This window comes from Camelus ferus, chromosome 1, assembly GCF_009834535.1.
Source record: "Camelus ferus isolate YT-003-E chromosome 1, BCGSAC_Cfer_1.0, whole genome shotgun sequence".
Taxonomy (NCBI): Eukaryota; Metazoa; Chordata; class Mammalia; order Artiodactyla; family Camelidae; genus Camelus; species Camelus ferus.
The window spans coordinates 119990424-120016399 of NC_045696.1; the positions used below are offsets into that span (position 1 = coordinate 119990424).

At 48.8% G+C, this 25976-nt stretch overlaps 1 protein-coding gene and 1 long non-coding RNA gene across 3 annotated transcripts in view; one reads left to right on the forward strand and one right to left on the reverse strand.

The window, feature by feature from the left end:
* SH3BP5 (SH3 domain binding protein 5) overlaps positions 1–25976 on the forward strand; it is a 65737-nt gene that overhangs the window by 18590 nt on the left and 21171 nt on the right. The window contains exon 3 of the mRNA XM_032489209.1: positions 8247–8375. Coding sequence (XP_032345100.1) covers positions 8247–8375 — 129 coding nt within the window. The remainder of the gene's footprint in view (positions 1–8246; positions 8376–25976) is intronic.
* Positions 210–3148, reverse strand: LOC116666463. 2 transcript variants are annotated; one of them, XR_004323340.1, is made up of 4 exons: positions 2869–3142; positions 1864–2475; positions 1535–1572; positions 210–418 (listed from the first exon to the last, which is right to left on the reverse strand). It is a non-coding gene; the product is annotated as an uncharacterized LOC116666463 (long non-coding RNA). The 2 variants fall into 2 exon arrangements; XR_004323339.1 differs by lacking the exons at positions 210–418; positions 1535–1572 and having other exon boundaries at positions 1660–2475; positions 2869–3148.

Here is a 25976-nt window from a genome sequence, read left to right on the forward strand (position 1 = left end):
GCTTGGTGACTTTCAGAGCTACGCTGCTCTGTTTCCAGCTCATTTATTGTTTTGCTCATCAGATTTAAGCAGGTTCCCTTCTCCCAGAAAGGCTCTGAGCTTGACCAACTCCCCCTTCCTTAAAAAGGAGATGAGGAAACAGTGAGCAAGAACTGGAGGTGCTCCGAAGGCTCATTGGCCCCAGAAGGAGGCTCTCCCCTTGGGAAAAATCAGAAGGAGTCAAGAAAGGCCGAGAAGGGAAGGATGCCTGCTTAGCTGTCGCTGAAAACATCCTGGGGTTTCCCCTGGGAGCAGGGCCTTTGCAGGGCATCCGAGGGGAAGGATGTGGTTGGTGCCATCCCGCTGGGTTCTCTTGGCACTCTTGTCCTCACTGAGCGCTTCAGAGAGCTTCTGTTTTCATGGGTCACCGCTGTAACACCTGCCATGTTTGAGATGAAAATAGAGTTGGTTTAAAACCTTTCATGGGTATTAAAAATGACAGTAATCAACCAATTACATGTCAACAGAAATAATATATCTTATCGAAAATAACTGTTTTCCCAAACCAAAAAAAAAAAAAAAAATCATGAGAAGAAAGCCGTTTTCAAGTTTTTGCAAGTCTCTTTGACATCTGGCTTTAATAAAAGAGCCGAAGTCTTGTGTGGGCTTCTGCATTCTGTCCTGTGGTGTCACATAGCAAGAAGTCTCTGGAAAACTCTACTGAATGCTTGTGAGGATAGAAGGTGAAAAAGGCAGGTTAAGTGGTTTTGGTCTTGCAGACTCCAAGGTCTCAGGGACCCCTTCTCCCCTGCTGGCTCCCAGTCCCCCTGTTCCCTGGACCACACTTTGAGAACCACAGGTGGAGGGAAAGACAGCATGGGATGAAAGGACTAGATACATGCTCTGCACCCTGCCACTCCCATGCGACGACCTCAGGCCACTTGGGCACGGCTCCCCGGGACTGGGGACTGTCCCTCTTGCTGAGCCTGGGGAGTCTGTCTTACAGGGTCCTTGTGAGGCTCAGGCCATGCCTGTGACATCTTTCTATGAGTGGAAAGCAGTGTATTTATTTATTTATTGTTTAATAGCTTTTATTTTTTAGATTTTTTAAAGCTTTTTGGGGAGGTAATTAGGTTTATTTATTTACTTGTTTATTTATTTATTTATTGTATATATATTTTTTTATTGAAGTATAATCAGTTTACAATGTTGTGTCAATTTCTGTTGCACAGCACAATGCTTCATTCATACATGAACATACATACATTTGTTTCCATATTCTCTTTCATCATAAGTTACTACAAGATATTGAATATAGTTCCCTGTGCTATATGGTATAAACTTGTTGTTTATCTATTTTATATACATTAGTGTCTGCAAATCTTGAACTCCCAGTTTATCCCTTCCCACCCCCTCCCCACCTTGGTAACCATAAATTTGTTTTCAATGTCTGTGAGTCTGTTTCTGTTCTGTAAATAAGTTCCTTTGTCTTTTTTTTTTTTTTTTTTTTAGAGTCCACATATAAATGATACTTTTCTTTCTCTTTCTGGCTTACCTCACTTAGAATGACATTCTCCAGGTCCATCCGTGTTGCTGCAAATGGCATTATTTTATTATTTTTTATGGCTGAGTAGTATTCCATTGTATAAATATACCACAACTTCTTTAACCAGTCATCTGTCTACTTGTTTGTTTTTTATTTAATTTTTTGGGGGTTGGGGAATGGAACCCAGGACCTCGTGCATGCTAAGCACACGCTCTACCCCTGAGCTCCACCCTCCCCAGGCAGTGTATTTATAAATGGCATCCAAGGATCTTTGGAAGTTTGGTGTCACCTTTAATTGGTAGGATAGTTATTTTAAAAAACTGACATCCCATCCTAACCTCATTTGGTTCTGGGGACGCCTCTGTGAAGGGGACAGGCCACCTTTCTCAGCTGACAGGCGAGGTAATTGAGGCTTAGGTGAGTGAACTGGCCAGGGAACTGGCTGGTCCCCCGTGTGGTGACCTGCCTGTTTTCCAGGCACTGGCCGGTCCAGTGTAGCACGGCTTCTTGTCTGATTCAGGGCTGTATTTCTGACACACTGACAGAACACACGAACAGGGAGACTCTGCCATCCTCAGCGATTCTTTGCTTGAATAAGTTGCCCTCAGTCTGAGTCACCTAATGGATGGGACACAGTTTTTAGACTTGAAGATCTGCAGCCTCAGCCAGGCAGAGGGAGCCTTTAAGTGCTGATCTGAAAAAATCAGCTGGTGAACAGCCCCGGATGGTGCATGGCTTATTTTGTTTTTTGACTGGCGAGAGGTCTGCTTGTTCTCCCGAGATGGGTTTGTGCTTGTGAGCGCCTTCCCTCCGCAGGGGCACATACTGCAGGGAGAACAGCTCTGTCTCCTCCCCGGACACTTCCGGAAGCAGCCCCCACTTTGATCTTGGGAGACACATTTGCTTATTATTGCTGGGGACAAAGAACCACGGTCCAGTCTTTTCTGGAACTAGGAAATAAGGCAAAAAGCACGAGTTTAGTGGCAAGCTGGCTTTCAGATGGATTGAGAGAAATGCTTAATGCAGGTGGGTTGAATTAAGCTCCCCAGACTCTGCTCCTTGTAAACATGGCTTTGTTGTCAGGGACAGCAATTGCCTGTATTTAATTACAGCGTTTTGTCACTGCATGGACTGTATGACGGGAGTCCAGTTCTGACTTGCTTAAACAAAACATAAAGCAACAGTGACAGTTTGGGGATGGCGGATTTTGTGTGTGTGTTGTTTTTGCTCTGGGGGAGCAGAGTACTGGGCTAGAGTGTAAAGCATGGCTGCGTCCAAAAGCTCAAAGTGTCTTGGGACTTCCTCCTTTGCTCCCTCCCTCCCTGCCTCTGGCAGGCTCTTACCTCATGGTGCCAAGGTGGCTCCCACCTGCTTCTGCTTTCATCCCCTCCTCTCACCCATCTCAGTGGAAAAAGTTCCTCTTTCTAACAGTTTCAGAAAAGTCCCGGAACAAACTCTTACTGATTCTGATGGGTCACGTGCCCTCTCTCAACCACCACTGAGACTAGGAGTGACCACGTCTGATTGGCTAGGCATGGGACCAGTTCTGGGACTGGCGTGAGGCCCAAGAAAATCAGGGCTGTTAAGTTGGGCGGGCAGGAAAGATGTTTTGTGGGCTCCCACACCTCAGTAGTGTGGAGAATTGTGACTCAAGTAGCGATGATCCCTTGTGGAGTGGTAAAAGAATGAGGCCCCCCTGTTCTATCAGGGGGCAGGCTGGCTCTGTGTTTAGCTTTTAACGCATGCTGGATGAAGAGACTTGGTTGGAAATCAGCCAGCTGTGCGTCATCGTCCCTGCAACACGGCCTCACTAATACAGGGAGGTGCTGATGTTGAATCAAGTCTCTTGGGTTCAGTACCCTTGGATGGTCACACGCATAACAGGCTAGGGGTCACGAACCTGCCCACCAGCCTCACCTGAGGACCCCAGTCTACTCTTTGGTAAAACCCAGATTTGATCCGGTCATGCCTCTGCTTAAAAATCCACCATGGAGTTTTACTACAGTTAAAAAAAAGGGCAGAAAACAAAATAAACAGAAAAACTCCTCACTAGTATCCCATCCTCCCAATCCCATCCCCATTTTTTTCTCCCCTAGAGGCAGTTTAATAGATTAGTTTAACATATTTTAGCTGATTATTTAGGCATTTATTTCTGTGGCTCTGAATAGTAGCTTTGTAATGGCTACTTTTTTTTTTTTGAGTTCCCCAAATTTTAATGATTATTATCTTAGGGAGACTCTCGCACTTTTTTTTTTATATTGAAATGGAGTTGATTTACAATATTGTGTTAGTTGCAGGTGTACAGCAAAGTAATTCAGTTATACATATACATATATATATGTTCTTTTGCAGATTCTTTTCCATTATGGTTTATTGCTGTGTGGCTACTTTTTTTGGTATGTAATTTTTTTAATTGAAGCATAGTTTACAATGTTGTGTCAATTTCTGGTGCACAGCATAATGTTTCAGTCATGCATGTACATACATATATTTGTTTTCATATTCTTTCTCATTATAGGTTACTACAAGATACTGAATATAGTTCCCTGTGTTGTTTATCTGTTTTATATATAGCAGTTAGTATCTGCAAATCTTGAACTCCAATTTATCCCTTCCCACCCCCTTCCCCCACTGATAACCATAAGTTTGTTTTCTATGTCTGTGAACCATGTGACTACTTGATTATTTACTTTTCCTTCTTATCTGCCAACAACCCCGTGCGGAGGGTGGGGTTTCTGTCTCTTTCCTCCCTCCGTCCCCACCACGCACCCACTCTTCCCGTATCCTTTCCTCCCGGTAGGATCGCCTTCTGGTCAGCGTTGGGCAATGATGTTACTGCAGCTCGGAAAGTTCCAGTTCTCAGCCGAGCTGTCCAGGGAAGGATGGTTACCTCTCTTTTTCGTGGTACAACACTTCCTGCAGGTGTTTCTGACCACAGGCACCTGGGAAGTAAATTGAGACTTGCGTGGGAAACCCAGCCTGTCTCCCCCTTGCGCGTGGGATCAAGTTCAAACACCTCAATCTGTCACGTGTGCCATTCCTTCCTCCGGCCCCACCAGCCCTCCCGCCCTTTGCTCCTGCTGGTCCCTCTGTGTCGATGCCCCCTTCTCTGTCTGGTGAATCCCCCTCCCTTCAAGGCCTGACTTGGATGACACTTTCTTTGGAGGCCTTTCCAGTCGTGCGTCTGCTGCGCAGTGTGTATATTGAAGTCTTAGTACTGATCACTACACTGTGTTTATTTACTGCTTGGGTTTAGTTTAAATCTTGGCTCTACCATTTCCCAGCTCTCTGACCTTGGGCAAGTTACCACGTCTCTCTGTGCCTCAGTTCCCTCTTTGTAAAATGTAACAGCTATCGCACCCACCTGGTAAGGTTGGTTGGTGGAATGAGAGCATCTCTTAATGTCTGCCCCTTAGGAAACTGCATCCCCCTCTCGAGTAGGGGCTGTTGGTGGATTATAGTCACTGGTGCCCTGAATAGCTCCTGGGAAATCAAGTCTTCCGGGGCCTGGGCGGGGGACTGAGTGAGCGAAGCAGGCTGAGGGTGGCTCTGGCACTGGGTGTGGGGGCTGGAAGGGACGGTCTTCGAGGGGTGTCTTCTCCCCTTCTAGCCGGTGGTTGCCGGGTAGGAATGAGGGCCCCATGTTCCCTGATCATCTGATCAAAGAAATGGTCTCAGGGAGGAGGCTGTAGCTCAGGGGTAGAGTGCATGCTTAGCATGCACAAGGTCCTGGGTTCAATCTCCAGTACCTCCATTAAATAAATAAACCTAATTACCTCCCCTCCCCCCCCCGTGGTGGGGAAAACACACAAAAAGTGGTTTCTTAACGAGAAATTTGAGAATCCACATTTTAAAGAAACAGACAGATTTTCCTGATGTTTAGTACACAGCACACAGGCCAGAGGCACCCAGCCTACTGGCCCATAGGCCACCAGTTTGGGGCCAGATTCTTATTTCCCAGAGGAGCCCCTAAGCGATGGTGTGACCTGCCTTGGGTCACACACCGACCCTGGTTTTCCCACCTGTGGTCTGGATGTGGTGCTGCCTCCCCCGCCCCTCCAGCGCAGGGTGGTGGCAGTGAGGATTCAGTGGTGCGTGTGAGTGCACCTGCCATGCATCTGCCTACGCAGTGTAACAGCTCATTACCTCTGTCATGTCCGCTGCCCCTGCCCCAGAGCCACCCTGTTGGTGGTGTTTGATAGGATCATGGTCTCTTTTTATGCCAGAGGGGGAAAAAAATGGTGTGCATTTATTGAGCACCTATGGTGTTCCCCGGGAACTGTTAGGGGTTTCAGCTTGGTGTGAACCCTCCCTAAGAGAGGGAGACGAACCATTTTAGAGGTCATAAGAATGATTCGTAAAGAAGATAGCTGATCGGGGCCTCACAGAAAGAGGTGTTGCCAGGGTTGGATCCCTCTCCCTGATAAAAGTACTGAGCTTTCAACAGCAGGCCCCCTCCCACATCCTGGAGGTCAGGTCCAGCAGCAGCTCAGTGGGCCTTGCTCGTCCCGGGGCGGCCCTCGTGCATCTTGGGCGCTTCCTCCGGTGGACGAACCCTGTTTTGTTTTGTCTGCCACCACTGAGGCCATCTCACGTGACGGGAGACCTGGCTGGAGAGGAGAAATGGCAGAAAAAATTCAGAGGATGCTCAGGGATGTGGGGAAGGCCCACGGCCTGCGTCAGCAGAGGGATGGGGCCCAGGAGCCGAGAAACTCCTGTACGGGACAGAGGCCGCCTCCTCACACGCTGGAGACCTGGCATTGCCAAACCCACCTAGAAAGCCCATGGCACCAGGTGATGTGGGGGATGGAATTAGAAGTGACTGGGAATATCTTGTAGTAACCTGTAATGAAAAAGAATATGAAGAATAACATATGTATGTGTGTGCATGACTGAAACATGATGCTGTGCACCAGAAATTGACACGGCATTGTAAACCAACTATACTTCAAGTGAAAAAAAATCTAATAAAATAGTTCTGCTTTAGAAAAAGTTTGAAACCCTGAAAAAATAAGTGAAAGTAACAACAACAAAAGAGAAGTGACTGGGGGCCTTCCTCACCCCCGTGAGCCATCCCAACAGGCTCCTACAGCTTTACGCTTGGAAATAGTTTTCAGGGAGTTACGTGGGAGACAGGCCCTTGGCAGCCAGTGAAAGACACGTGTTTCCCCGGCAGGGTGGCTGTTAGCTCTTGGGGACTGCCCCATGGCTGGTGATCTGATCATGCATTGTTCCTCCTCCTCTGAGAACCCATTTCCCGTCTCAGATGCACGCACACCTGCTGAGGTGTGGCTCTGTCAGGCCAGTGCCTGAGGGAAGAGGAGTAGAGGGGACATAGGGTGTGTGAAGCCCTGACCAGCCAGCCCTCCAATGTGTCCTCCTGGACCTGGAACTAGAGTTCTTTTTAAAAAATTTTTATTTTATGTTTTAGTTGAAGTATAGTTGATTTACAGTGTTGTGTTAGTCTCTGGTGTATAGCACAGTAGTTCAGTTTTATATTTTATATATCTATATCTATATCTATATCTATATCTATATCTATATCTATATATCTATATCTTTTTTCATGTTCTTTTCCATTATAGACTATTAGAAGATATTGAGTACAGTTCCCTGTGCTGTACAGCAGGTCCTTGTTGTTTATCTAATTTATATATGGTAGTTTGTATCTCCTAATCCCAAACGCCTATAAATTTCTTCTTTTTAATTTTTTCCCCTCCTTGTGACACCCACCGGTCTGGTTTCTTGACTTTCACAACGTGGTTAAGGCTGGCATCATCCCACCTGCCTGTTCTTCCAGCCCCAGTGGTCACTGAGGCCCGGGGCGCTGGTGGCTCTCTCCAGGAGGGACGGCCACCCTTCTGTCTAGCCATTCTCCACACTCCAGGCTCCCAGCTTCCTTCAGTTTCTCAAACACCATACCACTCCCTCCCTGCCCGGTGAACATCCCTCTGCCGCCTGCTCTGGGACTGTTTCCTCAGGCTCCTGAGCACATGGTACCCCTGGGAGTTTTCCAGGAGTCTCCCTCTGCCCGCCCTGCTTGCCTTCCCTGGCCTGCTGAGGTTCTCTGCCCCGGGTTCCCTGGCACCTGTGCCATTCCCATCCTGGCACAGGCTCTCCTGGAATGGGCTGTCACTGCGGCCTCACCCACTGGACCCCACACGTCCTCAGGCAGGGACCAAGCCCAAGGCCCAGCACAGGGTCTGGCATGCGAGAAATCTGCCCCCAGTGTTTAACGTCGACCACGTTGCATGGCTGAGGACTTCACGGGAGTGTAGCGCCTGTTGCCCTCATTATGGACTGAAACTGCCAGGGGCGGCTGGGCTGGACATCTTCCCCTGAGGATCCTGGACAGAGCCTTTTCCTCTAACCTGCACTGTCCGATATATCAATCACTGGCACACTTATTGTTTACCTTTAAATACACTTAATTAAAATTAAATGCAGTTAAAAACTCATTTCCTCAGTCTCGCTGGCCAGTTTCAGGTGCCCAGTACCCCATGTGGGCTCTGGCCATACTGGCCAGCGCAAGTGCTAGGACATTTCCAGGATCATGGAGGGCTCTCGTGGATGGTGCTCCTCCAGACGTGATCTGGCACAGTGTTAACTCAGGAGCTTGTCGGCCGTGTGGAGTCCCTTTTGGGTACTTCTGGTTACGTCAAGCAGATTTCTGCAGGCTCCTTCCTAAGCCTGAGCCATGTCCCCGATTTCCCGCCTGCAGGACATTCGTCAGAAGTTCCGCTCCGTTCTGGTTGAAGCCACGGTGAAACTGGATGAACTGGTGAAGAAAATTGGCAAAGCCGTGGAAGACTCGAAGCCCTACTGGGAAGCCCGGAGGGTGGCCAGGCAGGTAAGAGAGCCCTGCAGCCCGGCTGCCCCGCCCCCCCCCCCCCCCCGGCGAAACCATAGCCACGCCCCTCGGGTCCGCCCACCGCCATCGCCATCGCCCCACCCTTCGCCCCGTGTGCTCCTCTGGCTCCCGGGTCTGCAGCTGAAGGTCAGGCACAGGGAACAGCTCTGACTTTGTGAGCAGCTGCTTTGGAGCCCGCCTCTTATTTTCCTCCCCCCCAGTCTGCCTTCTCTCCAGCTCCCGGCACTATTAATAGGGTGTGGGTGCTGGGATTTGGATGCCCCTGCCAGTGGGCGCCGCCTTGTCGCTGGAGTGGGTGCCTGGGTCCACGTCCCAGGTCCTGGGTCAGCTCCTGCGGACCAGAGGCTGTGCTTAGAGCGTCGGGCTTGCCCCTCTGCCCTCCCCAGGGACTGCCTGTTGGGCAGCAGGAGGAGGATTCCTGCCCTGGTTTGGGAGAAATGAGCTATTTGCTTCTCTTGAAACCCTGGTTCTTGGTCCTGAGAGCCCAAATAGACAGCTGAGGAACCAAGACCAGAGAATGGGTGGTGCAGGGGGTCTGTGGTCAGGCGACTGCCGGGGCTGCACTGAAGTTGGTGCTCGTTTCAGTGTGTGTCTTCCTTGCATGGCCACTGATGTGGGACACCTCCCAGCCTGAGAGGCAGACCCTGTGAACGGCAAGGGAAAGAGCTCCCAACACATAGCAGTGCCGCTGTGTGCCAGGTCCTGGGTTGGGGACTCTCACTTGCCTCGGCCCATTTGGGCTTCCTGCTTAGGTGTCTCTGAAGCAGTTGATCCAGATTGAGGTCCTGTCCCTGTTGTGTGTTGATGTGACGGAAGATGCTGCCTCCTGGCATCTCTACATGTTAGCAGATGCTCCACTATGAGCCCCTACTGTGTGCTTGAGCCCCTACTGTGTGCACAGTGTGATGCTGAGCATAGGAGGGGAGGCTATGGGAAAGGGAGCCCTTGGGAAGTGAAGCCCCAGAAATTGAGGGACGTGTTAAGATCAGAGCCATTGAGGATAAACGGCCGGGACTTGGGTAGTGCTCTTCCTTGCCCAGCTCTGTGCACCCTTCACGTTTCCCAAAAGGGGACCCCCTTGGTGGTTCTGCCAAGAGCCTAGCTATGTGTCTGCGTTTTGCACTCTGAACCCCGAGCTGAGCTTTCTGGCTGGAACCTGCCAAATAGGTTGCCTTTGTCCCTAGACAGACGGGGCTGCCTGACACCCTTCCTCCTTCGCTGGCTGTTGCACTGGTCTGGACAACATCAAAGTGCCAATTACTTGTTGGTCTGCAACAAGCCTGAGCAGCAACTCTTCTCTCCATCTCCCTCTGGGCCCCACCCAGGCCTCTGGCTTTCCAGGGAGGAGAAACCCTTCTCCAGAAGGTGCTCACCTGTCCCCAGGAGCTCCACAGCCCTGAGGCATCCTCCCTTCAAAGTGCCCTGTACCACACTGTCCAGGTGTCCCCAAGCTGGGGCTGTGTCTCATCCACAATAGCCCAGGATAGTAGTGGTCTTGACCTTGCAGTGCGAAGGGTCTGGTCAGGTTTGAGGAGAAATTTCTGATAACTGTAAGGATTGGGTCAGTACTGAGGAGGTCATGAAATCTCTTCTGAAATCTCTTCCACACTTGAGTTTATGGTTCTCTGATTCTTTTGAGGCCACAGATAACCTATTTAAAAGCAGGCATGTCCATGGGATGATTTCAGAGTGGTCTGTGAAAGCATCCCCTTGGAGCTGTGCAGTGGCTTCCCTGCCTGGAATTTCCCCACTGGGTCCCCGAGCTCAGGTTGTAGAGCAGAGCTGCTAAAGGGACCTTGGTGTTCAGGGGCCTCTGGAGGCTGGCCCATCAGGTCGCCAGCCCCAGCTCATGGGGCAGTGTCCTCTGACAGCTGACGCCAGACGTGCTCTCATCTTGGAGTCTTTGAACTTGCCGGCCCCTCTGTTTGGTGTTGTCTTGTCCCCAGGATTTGCATAGTTCACTCTCTCATCTCCTCCAGGTTTCTGCTCAGATGTCACTGTACCCACACGGCCTTCCTGGGCTAACATTTCAGTGATAACTGCCCAACCACCATCTCTGCCACTGTAGCCCCTGTTCCTTGATTTGCCTTTTCCCCATAGCAGTTCTCACCCCTGACCTGTTACTGTTCACTTGTATATTGTGGTGAAACTCTACAAACTCCCCGACAGGGAATTTGGTCTGTTCAGTTCATGGCCTTGTCTGCACTGCCTGCATATGGAAGGTGTTCAAATCTTGAGCAGATGATTAAGTGAACCAATGAATGCATGACAAGGTTGACCAGCTGTTCCTCCCACCCACCCACCCACCCTTGACATCCCAACCTTTCCCTCTCTGCGGCCACTTTACTCAAAGCTTCTTCCCTGCCGCGTGGCTAGGTGAGCACAGGGGTAGGAACCTGACTGGCAAATCCAGCTTTATCTGGGTTGGCTCCTTCAGATCGAATTTGGTGGGTGGGTCCCCAGCTGGCTGTGACACATCTGGAATAGATGTCACACCCCCTCTTTTGTTTTCCCCGCAGCCCAGTCCTCTTTGATGGAGAGAGGTAGGAGGGAGCTGGGCTGGGGGGGGGGTCCCACGGCCAGGCAGCGGTGAATTGCAGCTTTACGCCTGCCTTTCATCTCTTCTCTTGGCCAATGAGGACAGTGGACAAGCCACTGAGTCATCAGGTCTCATCAGGTGATAAAGACCTGGGGCTGAGTGACTCTCTGTCAGCTGGCAGAGCCCAGGATAAATGATGAGGGCATCCTGCCCGCTCTATGCCTGCACACCCTCCCCTGAAACTCCTGCTTCCTTGCAGGTGGGCCAGAAGAAGGGCGGAAAAGGCTCAGTGTGACCTCACCCCTCAACCCCCACGGGACCTTGTTGGTCTCCAGCCGAGGAGCCGGAAGGGCCTCAAAGGCTGAGGCTGGGCGCAGATGTCCCATTTCATCTCTGCGGGTGGAGGGTGTCTCGGCTCGGACGGGTGGCCGAGTCTGTCGGTGCACCAGCATCCTCTGCTCTTCCCGATGGTGCAGGGGGTGGGGCCTCCTCCAGCTGCTGCCAAGCGGGGCTTCCTGTTTTCTTCCTCTGGTCTTACGCCTACCCCTTCCTTTCTATATTTACAAATCCCTCCAACTGTGTGTAGCAGGACGGTCTCTGAGAGATGCCTTCAGAGCACCTCCTCCCGGTGTGTATCGGAGGCAGTGCATTCTCAGAGTGTCAGCATCCTCATCTCTATGAAAATGGTGAGACAGTGATGGTTGTGGACCACGAGAGTCCCGAGGTGTCCTGAGGACTTAGATCAGGTTTGACGGCAGAGTCTCTGCATGAGCTTGCATTTTGGTTTCATTTTTTAAACATTGTAGAAAATTCAGAAAATCGACAAAAAGAAGAAAAGTCCCCACGCCTTCTGTTGATATTTGATGTGTGTCTCCTCTTTTGTTTTTCAGTAAGAGATCATCCTGTAGTGGTGGTTTCATAATGTCTGGAATCCACCCACCCAGAGTCTCAGTGGAACAGCAGAGACTTGCAAAGGGAAAGATTTCTACCGCTTGGTTTTCCGTGGAGAATGTACAGAGTTGTGTAATTGTTGGGCCAGTAGAAATCGTGTCTGCTCATCCAGAATTTGCACGAACTCTGCTGTTCCCAATGTCAACTCGTTTTCCTACCAGTGAGTCAGATCCAGACCTGTGATCTTGAACCTAGTCCAAATTCTGCCAAGAGGAGGCAGAATACTCCCCTACCCACCCGGGCCAGGGTGGAGGCAGGAAACCGGCTTTGATTTATTTGAGGGTTTTTGTCCGCGAGCCAGAGCTTGTTTTGAAGGTGGCTTTGACATATCTGCCAGCCATCTGGCCGTTCTGTGTGTTGCGGGGACCTTCTGACGAGGGGGTGGAGCCTGAGTGACTCCGTGGACTTGAGTGGTGGAGAGTTTCCTGCTTACTGTGCTCCCTGGGTTCTAACTGGTCTGATGCTAGCCGTAGACATGTCATTATCCCTGCCAGTCCCCACCCTTGTTATTTTTTTCCTTTTAAAAAAATAGCAGTAAACCACATTTAACATAGGATTTACTGTTTTAACTATTTTATTTTATTATTTATTTATTTTTGGCATGTTTTTATTTATGTATGTATGTATTTATTTAACTTAACCACCAGTTACATTTATTTATTTTTTAACATTTTTTAAATTGAGTTATAGTCATTTTACAATGTTGTGTCAAATTCCAGTGTAGAGCACAATTTTTCAGTTATACATGAACGTACATATATTCATTGTCACATTTTTTTTTTCTGCTGCGAGCCACCACAAGATCCTGTATATATTTCCCTGTGCTATAGAGTATAATCTAGTTTATCTATTCCGCATATGCCTGTCAGTATCTACAAAATTTTGAACTCCCAGTCTGTCGCTGCCCACTCCTCGCCCCCTTGACAACCACAAGTTTGTATTCTATGTCTGTGAGTCTGTTTCTGTTTCGTTCTAACTATTTCAAATTGTACAGTCGGGAGCATGAAGTACATTCGTATTGCTGCACAGCCCCCACCAATATCCATCTTCAAAACTTTTTCATCTTCCCAGACTCTGTACCATTAAACAGTAACTCCCCATTCCTCCCTCCCCGCAGGCTTTGGCAACCACCATCTACTTTCTGTCTCAATGACTTTGACTCCCCTAAGTCCCCCACGTAAGTGGGGTCAAGCGGAGTTTGTCCTTTTCTGACGGGCTTTTTGCATGGAGCTCAATGTCCTTGAGGGCCATCCATGCTGTAGCCTGTGTTGGAATTTCACTCCTTTTTAAGGCTGTTCTGATATTCCATTGTATGTGTAGACCACATGGTGTTTATTCGTTCGTCCATCTGGTGGACTTGTGGGCAACCCTTTTGATTTTTAGTGGTTGGAACGTGTTAGAAGGCTTTGCAGCCCTGAAGGGTAGCGTTAGTGCCAAGTAATGAGAATTATTTAGGGGAGAGAGTTGCCTGTTTGGTGTTTGAAGGATCGGGTAAGTCCACGTCCTCTAAGCCCCTTTGGGGAGGTGTGTGGAGAAATGTTTGAAACGTGGAGAGTGACTTAGCTTTGGGGTAGCTGCTGAGTGTGGTCTCTGAGCCAAACTGCCTGGCTTTGAATCCCAGCTTCCCACTTAATGGCTGTGGGACCTCAGCAGATTCCTTCATTTCTGTGCCTCAGTTTCTTCATTTGTAAAATGGAGTTGTGTATCAGTTAGCTTTTGCTGTGAAACAAACTACCCCCAAACTCAGTGGCTTACAACATGTATTTAGCTCATGATTTTGCTGAGCAGGTCTTCTGACCTCAGGTTTGGCCGATCTCATCCATATGCAGTCAGGAGGAGGGTTGGCTGGGGGCTGGCAGACCTGGGTTGGCTTCATCTGTCTGGCAGTTGGCTGGTTGTCAGCTGAGGTGTCAGGGGCGACTGGACCATGTGCGTCTCATCCAGGAGGCTAGTGGGCTTCTTCACATGGTGCTGGGATTCCAGGAACAAAAAGGGCGGGCCCTTTTCAAGCCTCTGCGGGCATCACATCTCCTAATGTCCTATTGGGCAGAGTATGTCACATGGCTAGTCCAAATTCAAGAGATAGGGGGAAAATAAACTCCACCTGCAAAGTATTATAGCCATTTTTGCAATCTGATAAATTAGGAGTTCTGAATAAACAGATACACACTACTATACATAAAGTAGATGAATAACAAGGACCTCTTGTATAGCACAGGGAACTATACTCCATACCTTGTAGTATCCTTTTATGTAAAAGAACCTGAAGATGTGTATGTATGTAGGTATATGTATATAACTCAATTGCTTTGCTGTATACCTGAAACTAACATTGTAAATCAACTACATCTCAATAAAAAATAAAATTGAAAAAAAATCCTATGGGTAGAAGAAGAAACAGTTCTGGACGGGCTGGGAAGGGACATGGAAGAGGTAGGGATGGTGAGGGCGGAAGGGTGACCCAGGCAGGTGGGTACGTATGGAGTTGCTGTTAGAGATAAAACGTGGCAGAGGGTCAGAAGTGATGACTTACCTTCTGACTGATGAGCACCCTCCAAGCCCAAAGGGACGAGTAGGGGGACCTTGAATGGATGGGGAATCTGGTTTCCAATGACATGAAACGGACCAGGTGCATCACATTGTCCCCTGAATTCTGATGGTAACTGCAAGAGGGCCAGAGGGCTGTGGTCTTCCTTTGCTGGGGAATCTCGATGTTGATCTGGTTTGCGGAAGTGGCGAGGGGGAAGCCAGGGCTCTGCAGAGGTGGCGAGAAAATGCAAGGGTACGCCAAGTACAGCTTGTACTCCTAACTTGTCCAGGGTTTTTCTTCCCTTCTAATTCATTCTTTTCTTTTTAAAATTTTTAAAAATTGAATTATAGTCAGTTACAATGTGTCAATTTCTAGTATACAGCACAATGTCCCAGTCATGCATATACATACATATATTCATTTTCACATTCTTTTTCATTAAAGGTTATTAGAAGGAATTGAATATAGTTCCCTGTGCTATACAGAAGAAATTTGTTTTTTTAAATCTATTTTAATATATAGTGGCTAAAATTTGCAAGTCTCAAACTACCAAATTTATCCCTTTCCACCCCCTTTGCCTTGGAAACCATAAGCCTTTTTACTATGTCCATGGGTCTGTTTCTCTTTTGTAGATGAGTTCATTAGTGTCCTCTTTTCTTTCTTTCTTTCTTTCTTTCTTTCTTTCTTTCTTTCTTTCTTTCTTTCCTTCTTTCCTTCTTTCCTTCTTTCCTTCTTTCCTTCTTTCCTTCTTTCCTTCTTTCCTTTTCTTTCTTTCTCTCTCTTTCTTTCTTTCTTTCTTTCTTTCCTTTTCTTTCTCTTTTCTTTTCTTTCTTTCTTTCTTCTTTCTTTTCATTTCTTTCTTTTCTTCGTTTCTTTCTTCATTTCTTTTTCTTTCTTTTCTTCTTCTTTTTTTTTTTTTAGATTCCACATATGAGTAATATCTTACGGTGTTTTTCTTTTTCCTGGCTTACTTCACTTAGGGTGGTAATCTCTAGGTCCATCCACGTTGCTGCAAATGGCATTATTTCATTCTTTTTATGGCTGAGTAGTATTCCATTGTATAAATATACCACAACTTCTTTATCCAGTCGTCTGTTAATGGACATTTAGGTTGTTTCCATGTCTTGGCTGTTGTAAATAGTGCTGCTGTGAACACTGGGATACATGTGCCTTTTCAAATTAGAGTTTTCTCTGGATATATGTCCAGGAGCAGGATGGCTGGATCATATGGTAAGTCTGTTTTGATTTTTTAAGGGATGTCCATACTGTTTTCCACTGTGGCTGCACCAAATTATATTCCCACCAGCAGTGTAGGAGGGTTCCCTTTTCTTCACACGCTCTGCAGCATTTATCATTTGTGAACTTTTGAATGATGGGCATTCTGACTGGTGTGAGGTGATACATCATTGTAGTTTTGATTTGCATTTCTCTGATAATTAGCGATATTGAGCAGCTTTTTATGTGCTTATTGGCTATCTGTATGTATTCATTGGTGAAATGTCTGCTTAGGTCTTCTGCCCATTTTTTGGATTGGGTTGTTTGTGTTCTGTTACTGACTTCTATGAGATGTTTATATATTCTGGAAATTAAGCCACCATCAGTCACATCATTTGCAAATATTTTCTCCCAGTCCATAGGTTGTTTTTTCATTTTGTTTATGGTTTCCTTGGCTGTGTGAAAGCTTCCAAGTTTGAGTAGGTCCCACTGGTTTATTTTTGCTTTTATTTCTATCACCTTGGAAGAATGACCTAGGAGAACATTGCTACAATTTATGTCGGAAAATGTTTTGCCTATGTTCTCTTTAGGAGATTTATGCTGTGCACCAGGGAAGTACTTTTAACATTTTTTTCAGAGGAGAGAAAACAGGTGTAGAGGAGTCAGGTTATTCAAGGGGCCCCCAAAGACCTCATTGACCAGATGCTGGGCCTGGGGAGGTGGGTCCCTTACTGTGAGCTAATCAGGGCCTCACAGGAGTTTGCAAGGTGGTGGTATTATTACTGCCATCTCCCAGCGGGAGCAGTGGCTGAGAGTCCTGGAGGTAGAGTCACGTGCCCAGATTCAGACCTCTCAAGGAAAGGAGCAAAGATTCGAACCTACGTCTCCCTGCTTCCGGCAGCTGCTTGCTGCCTGGGGCCGGCACTTTGACAGTCTTTAGGGGCAGCTGGGACGCCCGGCTGACTGACTACACGCTGACACATCTTGGGGGAACAGGTAAGGGGAGTAGTTGACTTGTAGGGCTAAAAGGGAGGTTATTTTTTTAAATTGAAGTATAGTTAATTCACAATGTTGTGTTAATTTCTGGTGTACAGCATAGTGATTCAGTGATATATATATATATATATATATATATATATATATATATGCTTTTCCATATTCTTTTTATTATAGTCTGTTATAAGCTACTGAATAAAGCTCCCTGTGCTCTAGGGAAATTTTAAGCTCATCTGCAGTTATTTCTCCGCTTTTTCTGCCCAGGGTAACGGGAGGCTCTTTCAGAGTAATTGGTGGCCCTGTGAAACGGCTTCCCCTCCTGGGACCTCAGTGCACGTTTGTCCTGCCTCCCCTCTTCCCAGTCACTTGTTTCCCCTGAGCCCTCTCCCTGTGGGACTCAGGTGAGGAGGTCTGGGTCATTGACTTCCATCCCCATGGCCCTGACCACGTTCCCACTGGCCGGCCACAGGCCAGTTCCTGGGAACCGTGTCACCCAGGCTGCCTGGGTGGAGGGCAGGCAGCTGAGTGGCGGGGCACCTGCCTGGATGCAGAGTTGCTGGTGACATCCTGGTGATGTGCGGCTGGAGGACAACGGGCTGTTAACCCTCCCTTGCCCGCAGGACTGCACCTTGTGGTCTTGGTTGGTGATTCTGGGGAGGAGTCAGGTGCACCAGGATGGGGTCCGTGGTGGGACGAGGGGCCGCCTCTGACCCAGGCTCAAGGCCCCTGATGCAGAGCAGGTATCCAGGCTTGGAGGCTTCGTCCGAAGGGCCCACCTGTGGCTGTACCTCCTCCAGGCTGGCGCTGCCCACAGTGTCCTCTGTCCTCTACCAGGGCAGGGGGTGTGGCTGATCTGAGGTTTTTTCTTCTGTGGTGCGAGGGCCACTGGCTCTTGACCCTTTCCTGCCAAGTGGGCGGCGGAAAGCCAGAAGTGGGGTCCAGTGGGGCCCAGGGTCTCAGCCGGGCAGGATGAAGATGGAGGCACTGCCCGAGCTTGTCGGGGACAGTCCGCTTTCCTTTCGGTGGCCTCTCACTGAGGCCTGGCAGATGCCTGGAAGTGCTGCTTGGTGGGTGCTGGGCTGTCTGAGGCAGACACTGGGGTTTGTCGCCTTGGGACAGCAACTGGAGGGGAAAGAGGATATGGGTTCTGGGCCGTATCTGAAACCACGAGGCTCCTTGGATGTTTCTCTTTTTCTTTTCTCCCTCCCCACGTCCGTCTCTTGTCAGTGGCGTGCCCCTCCATCCCCAACCCCGTGAACCCCTGGCATTCCCTAGAAGGGAGAGGAAAATCAGAGTATGGGATGTATTTTTGCTACCAGGTTTGTCAGCCCAGGGGGTCCTTTTATGTTGCTAGGCAACCAGGTTTGGTCCCCAGCCAGTGGTGACTTATCTTCCGCTCCCTCTCCTTGCCTGGGGACACCCTCTGCCCACCCTGCTTTCCTCCTTTTCTTTCTCCCTCCCCCACCCCTCCCAGGGTGACGTCATGGCCCATCTTCCCTTCTAGGAAAGTCTCTCCCTAAGAATTGGGCGGACTTGTTCACTCTCAGAAGTGGGTGGCAGTAGGATTGGAGATTGATGGTCTCTGGATGTTCAACTGGTTCAGCTTTAAGACACTCCTGTGGCTTGGGATGCCCTGCTTCTGGTCTGATGGGGCGCTGGTTCCAGCTTGGGGCTTGTCACCCAGCAAGAGCTCCTTGAAACCACACTCATCCCACCAAGAGGGAAGTGCCGAGGGGCCCGGGCCTCGGACTGGGTTTTCGTTTCCGCATGATGGAAGGTCCTTGTGGGGTTTCAGCCAAAGGTCGGGTTGGCAGATGGAACCCAGGATACCCAGTTCAATTCGAATTTCAGATCACTTTTTTTTTTTTAGCATCTCTCTGTTCCTTGCAATACTGGGGACCCACTTAACTAAACCTGGTTATTTGCTTACCTGAAATCCAGATTGAACTGGGAGTCTGCTCTTTCCCTTGGCTGAATCTGGCAGCCCTGCAGAGGAGGGAAGTTGTGGTGTAGAGTCATCAGCCAGATGGAGAAAGTAGTTTCAGAGTCGCCTCACTCCTCAGGGTTCCTGAATTCAGCACACTGAGAGCCCTGGAGGGGTTGTGGCTTCCTGTGCAGGCACGTAGGGGTGTTCTGTGCGACCAGACAAGCCCTCAGCGCACTCACCTCCTGTTCTACTCCGCAACCTCTTGCTTCGAAGAGGAAATGGGGTTTCTCAGCTAAGTGACTGAGTCTGAGATTTTTTTTTTTTTTTTTTGGCTTCTGTTAAGGACCAGCTGGCTTTAGGAAGCCTCACTTTGAAGGAGTAGTTTAAATGTAAGTTAAAGAAAAATACACCATTTGTTCATCAATTCATTACCAGTTCTCAAGTGCATTCCCCAGCCTTTGGGCAAAGCACCATCCTGCAGGGAAGGTGCCCAGCCTTTTTTATTTCTAAAAATCACGTTGCATCTTCTCAGGTTCTTGCACTCTTTGACTGGAAGTCTCTTGATCTCAGGCTCAGGCCAGGCGAGTGAAGGTGCTCTTTATACTGAGAAAACTGGGAGGTCCGTTTTCATGCTGACCCTGGACCCTCAGCCAAGGTGGTTGAAGGCATGTGTAGTGGGCTCTTGTTGGAAGGAAGCCACGAGATGTAAGGCATTGTGTTAGTTCATGTAGATTCCTCATCTGTCTGGTCCCATCCTGACCCCAAAGCTGTGAGGAAATAAAAAGGTGAACTTATGCAGCCTGAAATTCTGAAATTTCTATTGCCTTATGCATAAAACAATGGCTTTATCTTATGTCAACCAAGAATGGCATTGTCTGCAAGTAACAGAGGACTTAGAAACTGTGACCTAAACCACAAAGGTATCTTCTTTCACCTAAAAGGAGTCCTTAATTAGGCAATCTAAGTTAATGCCAGGAGTGCATGGTCATCTGAGATCCAGTGTTCTATTTAGTACTCAATCCTAGGATGTAAGTCTCACCCTTAAAGTCACCTCATGGTCCAAAGTGGCTCCAGGAGCTCCAGCCATCACATGTGCATTTCAGGACAGAAGGAGAAAAAGAGGAAGGGGAAGGAACATATGTCCCTTCTATTGTAAAGAGTCCGGTTGGAAGTCCCAGCCAACACCCTCTTCTGTTTCATTGTCAGAACTGAGTCACATAGTCTTGGGTAGCTGCAAGGAAGGCTTGGCTTGGTGTTTTTTTAACTAGCAAGGTGGTTTCTAAGGATGAAGGGAACCATGGATGTTGGGAGGCAGCTGACCAGCTCTGTCATGTCTGTGCTGTGGTTTACTTCTAGAAAGCCTCTTGGTTGGCAGGAGTTCGAGGTGGGCGTGTACGACCCACAGAGCAGGCCCAGGGCTCCTCTGAGGAGGGAAGTGCCCCGTATCTCTCTGCTCCATCATTTCCGTCCCTTTCTGCTACGTAGAAAACTTCCTTTCCTTTATATTGTGGTGGAGTCCTAGGAGGAAATGCTAGCTTCCCATAAAGGGTGTGTGCGTGTGTATGTGCGTGCACACACTTGTGTGGTTTTGTCACGTTGCAGAATCCATTCAAACTTTCTTTTATCAAATACTAATTAGATGACGCATTTCCTGTTGCCACTTCTTTGGTGGAAGCCCTTGTGTCTTGCCTGGATGACTGAAATCGCCTTTCAGTTGGTATTCCTGCCTCCCAGTGCCCCCTTCTCCACTTCTTCCCCATACTTCCCAACTGGATCTTGCCAAAGTCAGTTTTGCTAGTGGTTCAGCTCAAAACATTGTGTATGATGGTTAATTTTAGGTGTTGACTTGGCTGGGCTGCAGTACCCAGGTAGGTGGTCAAATGTTATTCTGCATTTTTCTGTGAGGGTGTTTATTGGACTTGGGGTGCGATTCACATTTCCATCCGTGGACTTGAGTAAAGCAGACTGCCCTCTGTGATGTGGGTGGGCCTCATCCAATCAGTTGAAGGCCTGGATGGAGGAGAAGATTGACCTCCCTCTGAGCAAGGGGAACCTGCATTGCTGACGGTCTGCGGACTTGCCTTGCAGCACCAGCTCCTCTCTGGTTCTCTCCACTGCTGGCCCACCTTGCAGACTGGGGACTGCCACCCTCCATTGTCACATGAGCTGATTCCTTAAAATAAAACCTCTTTCTGTACACAGATCTTCCTCAGTTCACCATGGGCCTACATCCTGATGAACCATCCTAAGTTGAAACTATGCTACGTTGAAAATGCATTTAATACCCCTCACCTGCCAAGCGTCACAACCCAGCCTCGCCCACCTCACACGTGCTCGGAACACTTACATGAGTCAACAGTGAGGCGAAACCCTCTAACACAAGGCCTCTTTTATAGTAGAGGGTTGAATTTCTCATGTAGGTTATGAATACTGTACTGAGAGTGAAGTACAGAACTGTGTCTGGGTCCAGGTGGTCGTACTTGTCTGGGTTGTTCGCCCTCGTGACTGCAGTAGCTGACAGGACTGGAAGCTGCCGCTTCCCAGGCTGGGAGAGGGGGTGGTCCTGCACTGTCCAGCCCAAGGGAAGGTCCAGATTCTAAATTCTGAGCACAATTTCCACCAAATGCCTATTGCTTTTGCACCACTGTTGTGTTGGTAACTTACAAGTCGAACGAACCATTGTGAACTGGGGACCGTCTGCGCACACACATCCCATTGGTTCTGTTTCTCTGGAGCACCTTGCACGACACAGCACTTCTTCTGTGTGGGGTGACCAGCCCAGCTCTGAGCACGGCACACAGGCTTTTCCATTTGCCCCAGCCCCTCTTCTCCCTGCATCTGCTCCTCTGCGCCGAGCCCCCACCTGCGCCCGCCCCGCCCCTGCTCACAGCTGCCCGGTACATTGCACAGCCTCATTCACAACCTCTGAGGGCATCGTGGGGATGTTCTGCATCCGTGCACATTCTGTTCCCTTCGCCTGTGATGTTTTCCTCCCCAGGCTGACCAGCAACGTGACGCTCAGAACGGTAGCCACGTGTGGCTTCTTAAATAGAAATAGTGACATGAAATACAACTCAGGGGTCAGTTTTTCAGTCTCAGTGGCCACAGGTGGCCGGTGGCGGCTATTTTGGGACAGCACAGAGAGAAAACATTTCCCTCGCTGCGGGAGGTGCTGTTGGAAGCACTGCTTGGCTTTTACCTTTGCCTGCTGACCTGATGAACATGAAGCGGCAGGTCAGTGTCCCTTCTGCAGACCCCTCCGGCAGCCCCTCCCGTGCTAAGCTCTCCATCATTTTTGCTTTGAGAATGTGATGAAAGCTGTGGATGTCCTCTGGAAACACACGTCTGTGCGCATGGGCGGATACGTTATGCACACAGGTGATCAGCAGTTCTCCTTAAGTTAAGGGTCACCCGCGTCCTGGGGGTTGGTCACCACGAGCTAACTCGGCGTCATTCCTGCGGTTGTGACAGCTGACACGTCTGCGCCGCTCACTGTCTGCCTGTTCTGAGCTCTTCACGTGTGATAACTCACTTGCTCCTCGGGGCTCCCACGAGGTAGCATCTGCTGTCTGCGTCTTGCAGATGAGGAAAGCGAGGCCCAGGGATTTAAAGCGCTCAGGGTCCTTCTCAGAGCTCCCTGGACGTGGCCTGGGCTCCGGGCCCTGGGGTGTGCCTGCTCCTGTGTCCGGTTGCTGTGACGCTGGCTCTGGCCTGGGGCTGCTGGCCATGGCTGTGTGGACCCCTGAGCACTTGCGTTGCAACAGACCCCTCAGGTTCTCTGTCCCCCAGGCTCAGCGGGGAGGTGCATTAAGCCCTCATTTTCCTGTGCGTCCCCCTGACTTTGGGTTCTTTTGGAGTTGATCATGCAGCGGGTAGTTAAAATTAAGCCAAGTCACACTGACCCAGAGGCAGAAGATAGGTTGGAGGAGGGGGCTGACCTTTCAGTGAGTCTGTTGCTCCTTTGGCTGTGCTGAAGTGTCCCAGGCAACCTGTGGTGCCGAAGGGCCCCGGGAAGGAAGGCTGCATCCCAGAGGAGGTGGGAAGCGGGCGGCCAAGGTCCCTAGCTAGTGCAGGGCTTGGAAAAGCACCTGTTTCCAAGTCACCGTCCTGGCGGTGGGGACTCACAGATGCACAGAACGTCACTCCCTCCAAGGAGTTTGTGGTCTTGTCCAATAATAAATGAAGAATAAAATAATTCGAGATGTGTCATCAGTATGCTCAGATGTGGGGCAGTTTTCAAAGTGCTTTCCTTGAACACTATGTTATATAACCTGGCAGACAGTTGAGATAGAAGTGTAGGAATTTGGTTCTGTTTTGGAGAGGGTATAGCTCAGTGGTAGAGCACATACTTAGCATGCTCAAGGTCCTGGCTTCCCCAGGACCTCCCCAGTACCTCATTTAAACAAACAAACCTAATTCCATCCTCCCGCCAGAAACCAACCCTCCCAATAAAATAGTTGCTTAGTAAATATTTCTTTAAAAATTTGGTTCTGTAAATTCAGAGAGGGTAAAATTTCACCCAGGAATTTCCTGAAGACCCACTGGGACCTGGGTTGTGTATCATTCAGCTGGGAGGAGATGAGGTAAAGTGGAAGGGGAGTTATTTAGACCTTGAGAGAATGGCGTTCACGCTGCACGATGTAGTGTATACGGTGAGGTCGTCATTCAGGTGAGTTTTCACATCATGTAAACAGGAGCTTCTGGGGACACACTGGCCCTGAGAGACATTTATCTGATTGCAGGAGCCACAGAGGAAGAAAATCACAAGGTGGACCATCAGAAAGTGGTTTGTGGCTTGTCATTTGTACCCTAGCTTGGTACCTGACTTAAACATACATTTCTTTTTTTTTTCCTTGTTGTTTATCTATTTTATATATAGTAGTTAGTATCTACAAATCTCGAATTCACAATTTATCCCTTCCCCACCCCCTTTCCCCTCTGGTAAACATAAGTTGTTTTCTATGTCTGTGAGTCTGTCTCTGTTTTGTAAATAAGCTCATTTGTGTCTTTTTTTTTTTTAGATTCCATATATAAGTGATATCATATGATATTTTTCTCTCTCTTTTTGGCTTCACTTAGAATGATAATCTCTAGGTCCATCCGTGTTGCTGCAAATGGCATTGTTTCATTCTTTTTTTACGGCTGAGTAGTATTCCATTGTATAAATATATCACATCTTTATCCAGTCATCTGTCGATGGACATTTAGGCTGTTTCCATGTCTTGGCTATTGTAAATAGTGCTGCTGTGAACATTGGGGTGCAGGTGTCTTTTTGAAGTAGGGTTCCTTCTGGATATATACCCAGGAGTGGGATTGCTGGATCATATGGCAAGTCTATTCCTAGTCTTTTGAGGAATCTCCATACTGTTTTCCACAGTGGCTGCACCAAACTGCATTCCCACCAGCAATGTAGGAGGGTTCCCTTTTCTCCACAGCCTCTCCAGCATTTATTTGTGGACTTTTGAATGATGGCCATTCTGACTGTTGTGAGGTGGTACCTCATCGTAGTTTTGATTTGTATTTCTCTGCTAATTAGTGATGTTGGGCATCTTTTCATGTGCTTATTGGCCATCTGTATGTCTTCACTGGAGAAATGTTTGTGTAGGTCTCCTGCCCATTTTTGGATTGGTTGTTTGTTTCTTTGTTATTGAGTTGTAGGAGCTAAGCATATGTTTCTTAAACATTTGCAGTACACTGGCCGTTAGGCTAGGTTTGGGAGCTTAAAAAATTTAGTAACACAGTCTCCCGGTCACCAGGGCTCCCCGGGTCACTGGATGATGCTCGGTGCAGAGAGAGGAACTCTGGGTCCTGGAGCTTTTCTGCAGTAGCCCTGACTCTGAGGGTCCTCGGCCTGGAAGACTGACCAGGCATCTGCATGTGCTGGGGCCATGGGGGTGACTTGTCCTACAGGCTCCCTCTCTTCCCTGATCTCCCTTCATGCCCCCTTGTGGATCTCGTCCAGACTTCCAGGCCAAGAGTAGAAAGCTTCCAGAAGCTTCTTCCCAACTTTCCATTCCTAGCTGCCGAGTGAGTTGTGTCAGCGGAAGTCACTTTGTCTGGAATGGGCACATCCGCTGCCTCTGTTAACGGCAGCCCCTGGGGGGTGAAGCCAGGCAGTTGTGTGAGGCAGACACGGGCAGGTGGGCGGCTGGTCCCGGCCCCAGCCAGTCTCAGGAAGCTCCCCAGTTGCTCCTTTTGTGGACTGCAGCCTGGCAGGGACGGCCCATGGCAGATGCTTCCATCATATCTGCTGAGAATTTCTTGTCTCAGGGCAGGAGGAATGATTTTGAACTCACTGATTTTAATCCCATTAGATGCTGGAAACGTTTCCAGAGGTTTCTCAGAGCCCATTTTGTCCTTGGTACAGAGCTGAGGGTGGGGAGAGGTTGGGCAGGACTTCTCAGCCTTGGGATGCTCTGCCGAGAGGAAGTCTCGGCCAGAGGGCTGGGCAGAGTGGCCGTGCAGCTGGTGTCATGGAGACAGGGCTGTAGGCTGGGTTCCATAGGCGAGTGCCTGGTAGGGCAGGGGGTTTAACAAACACCCCACCCTGGCTCCTCCTGTCCTCCTGATAATGGAAGTGAGTGCGGGCAGGGCTGATCCACATTTCTGCAGGTTGCTTTCTGCCCTTCTTGAAAGTGCTTTGTGCTGGTAGTGCGCTTTGCCGTTGTTAAGTCGGTGCCTTTTCTTCCCCACCCCCACCCCCCGCCAGGGACAGAGAAAGAGCTGAAGGTTTAAATTTGTTTTTTTAATTTTAATTTTTTGAGGGGGAGGTAATTAGGTTTTTATTTATTTAGTTGTTTTAATGGAGGTGCTGGGAGGTCGAGGACCTCATACATGCTACGTGCACTCTACCACTGAGCTATGTACCTTTCCCCAGAACTGAGAGTTTTAAATCATAGCAGAAGCTGTCAGGATGAGAGATGAGAAAATTCTGGGCAGCTGGAGTGGTTTGGCCCCCAACAGGATCGTGGGGGACAGCGCTGGACTTCCCACGTGTTTGCTACAAGATGTGCTTTGAGGGGTCGGGAGCCCTCCCGATCTGGTAAACCTGTCTCATGCATGGCTGAAATGTTAACTGTTTACTTCCCTTCACGGGCAATCCTACAGGTATTTTTTTTTTTTAATTTCAATATTTATTTATTTAGTTTACATTTTTGCCTTTAGTCAGGACCACCCTTGACAAACAGCTTTGGTTTCCCCAGTCTTAAAGTGAGTAGCATTTTCTTTCGTGCTTACGGGCCAGGTGAACAGCAAAAGTGCTAACGACAGACCAAAGGCTTCGAAAAACATTACCTCTTTTTATTAGGGAATGTTTCAAGTGTACACAAAAGTAGAGAGTAATCCGTGAACCCTAGCGTCCATCGCTGGTGTGAGTGCTCGGTCACATCTTACCGTCACGCTTTATCTGCCCTCGGTTGTCTT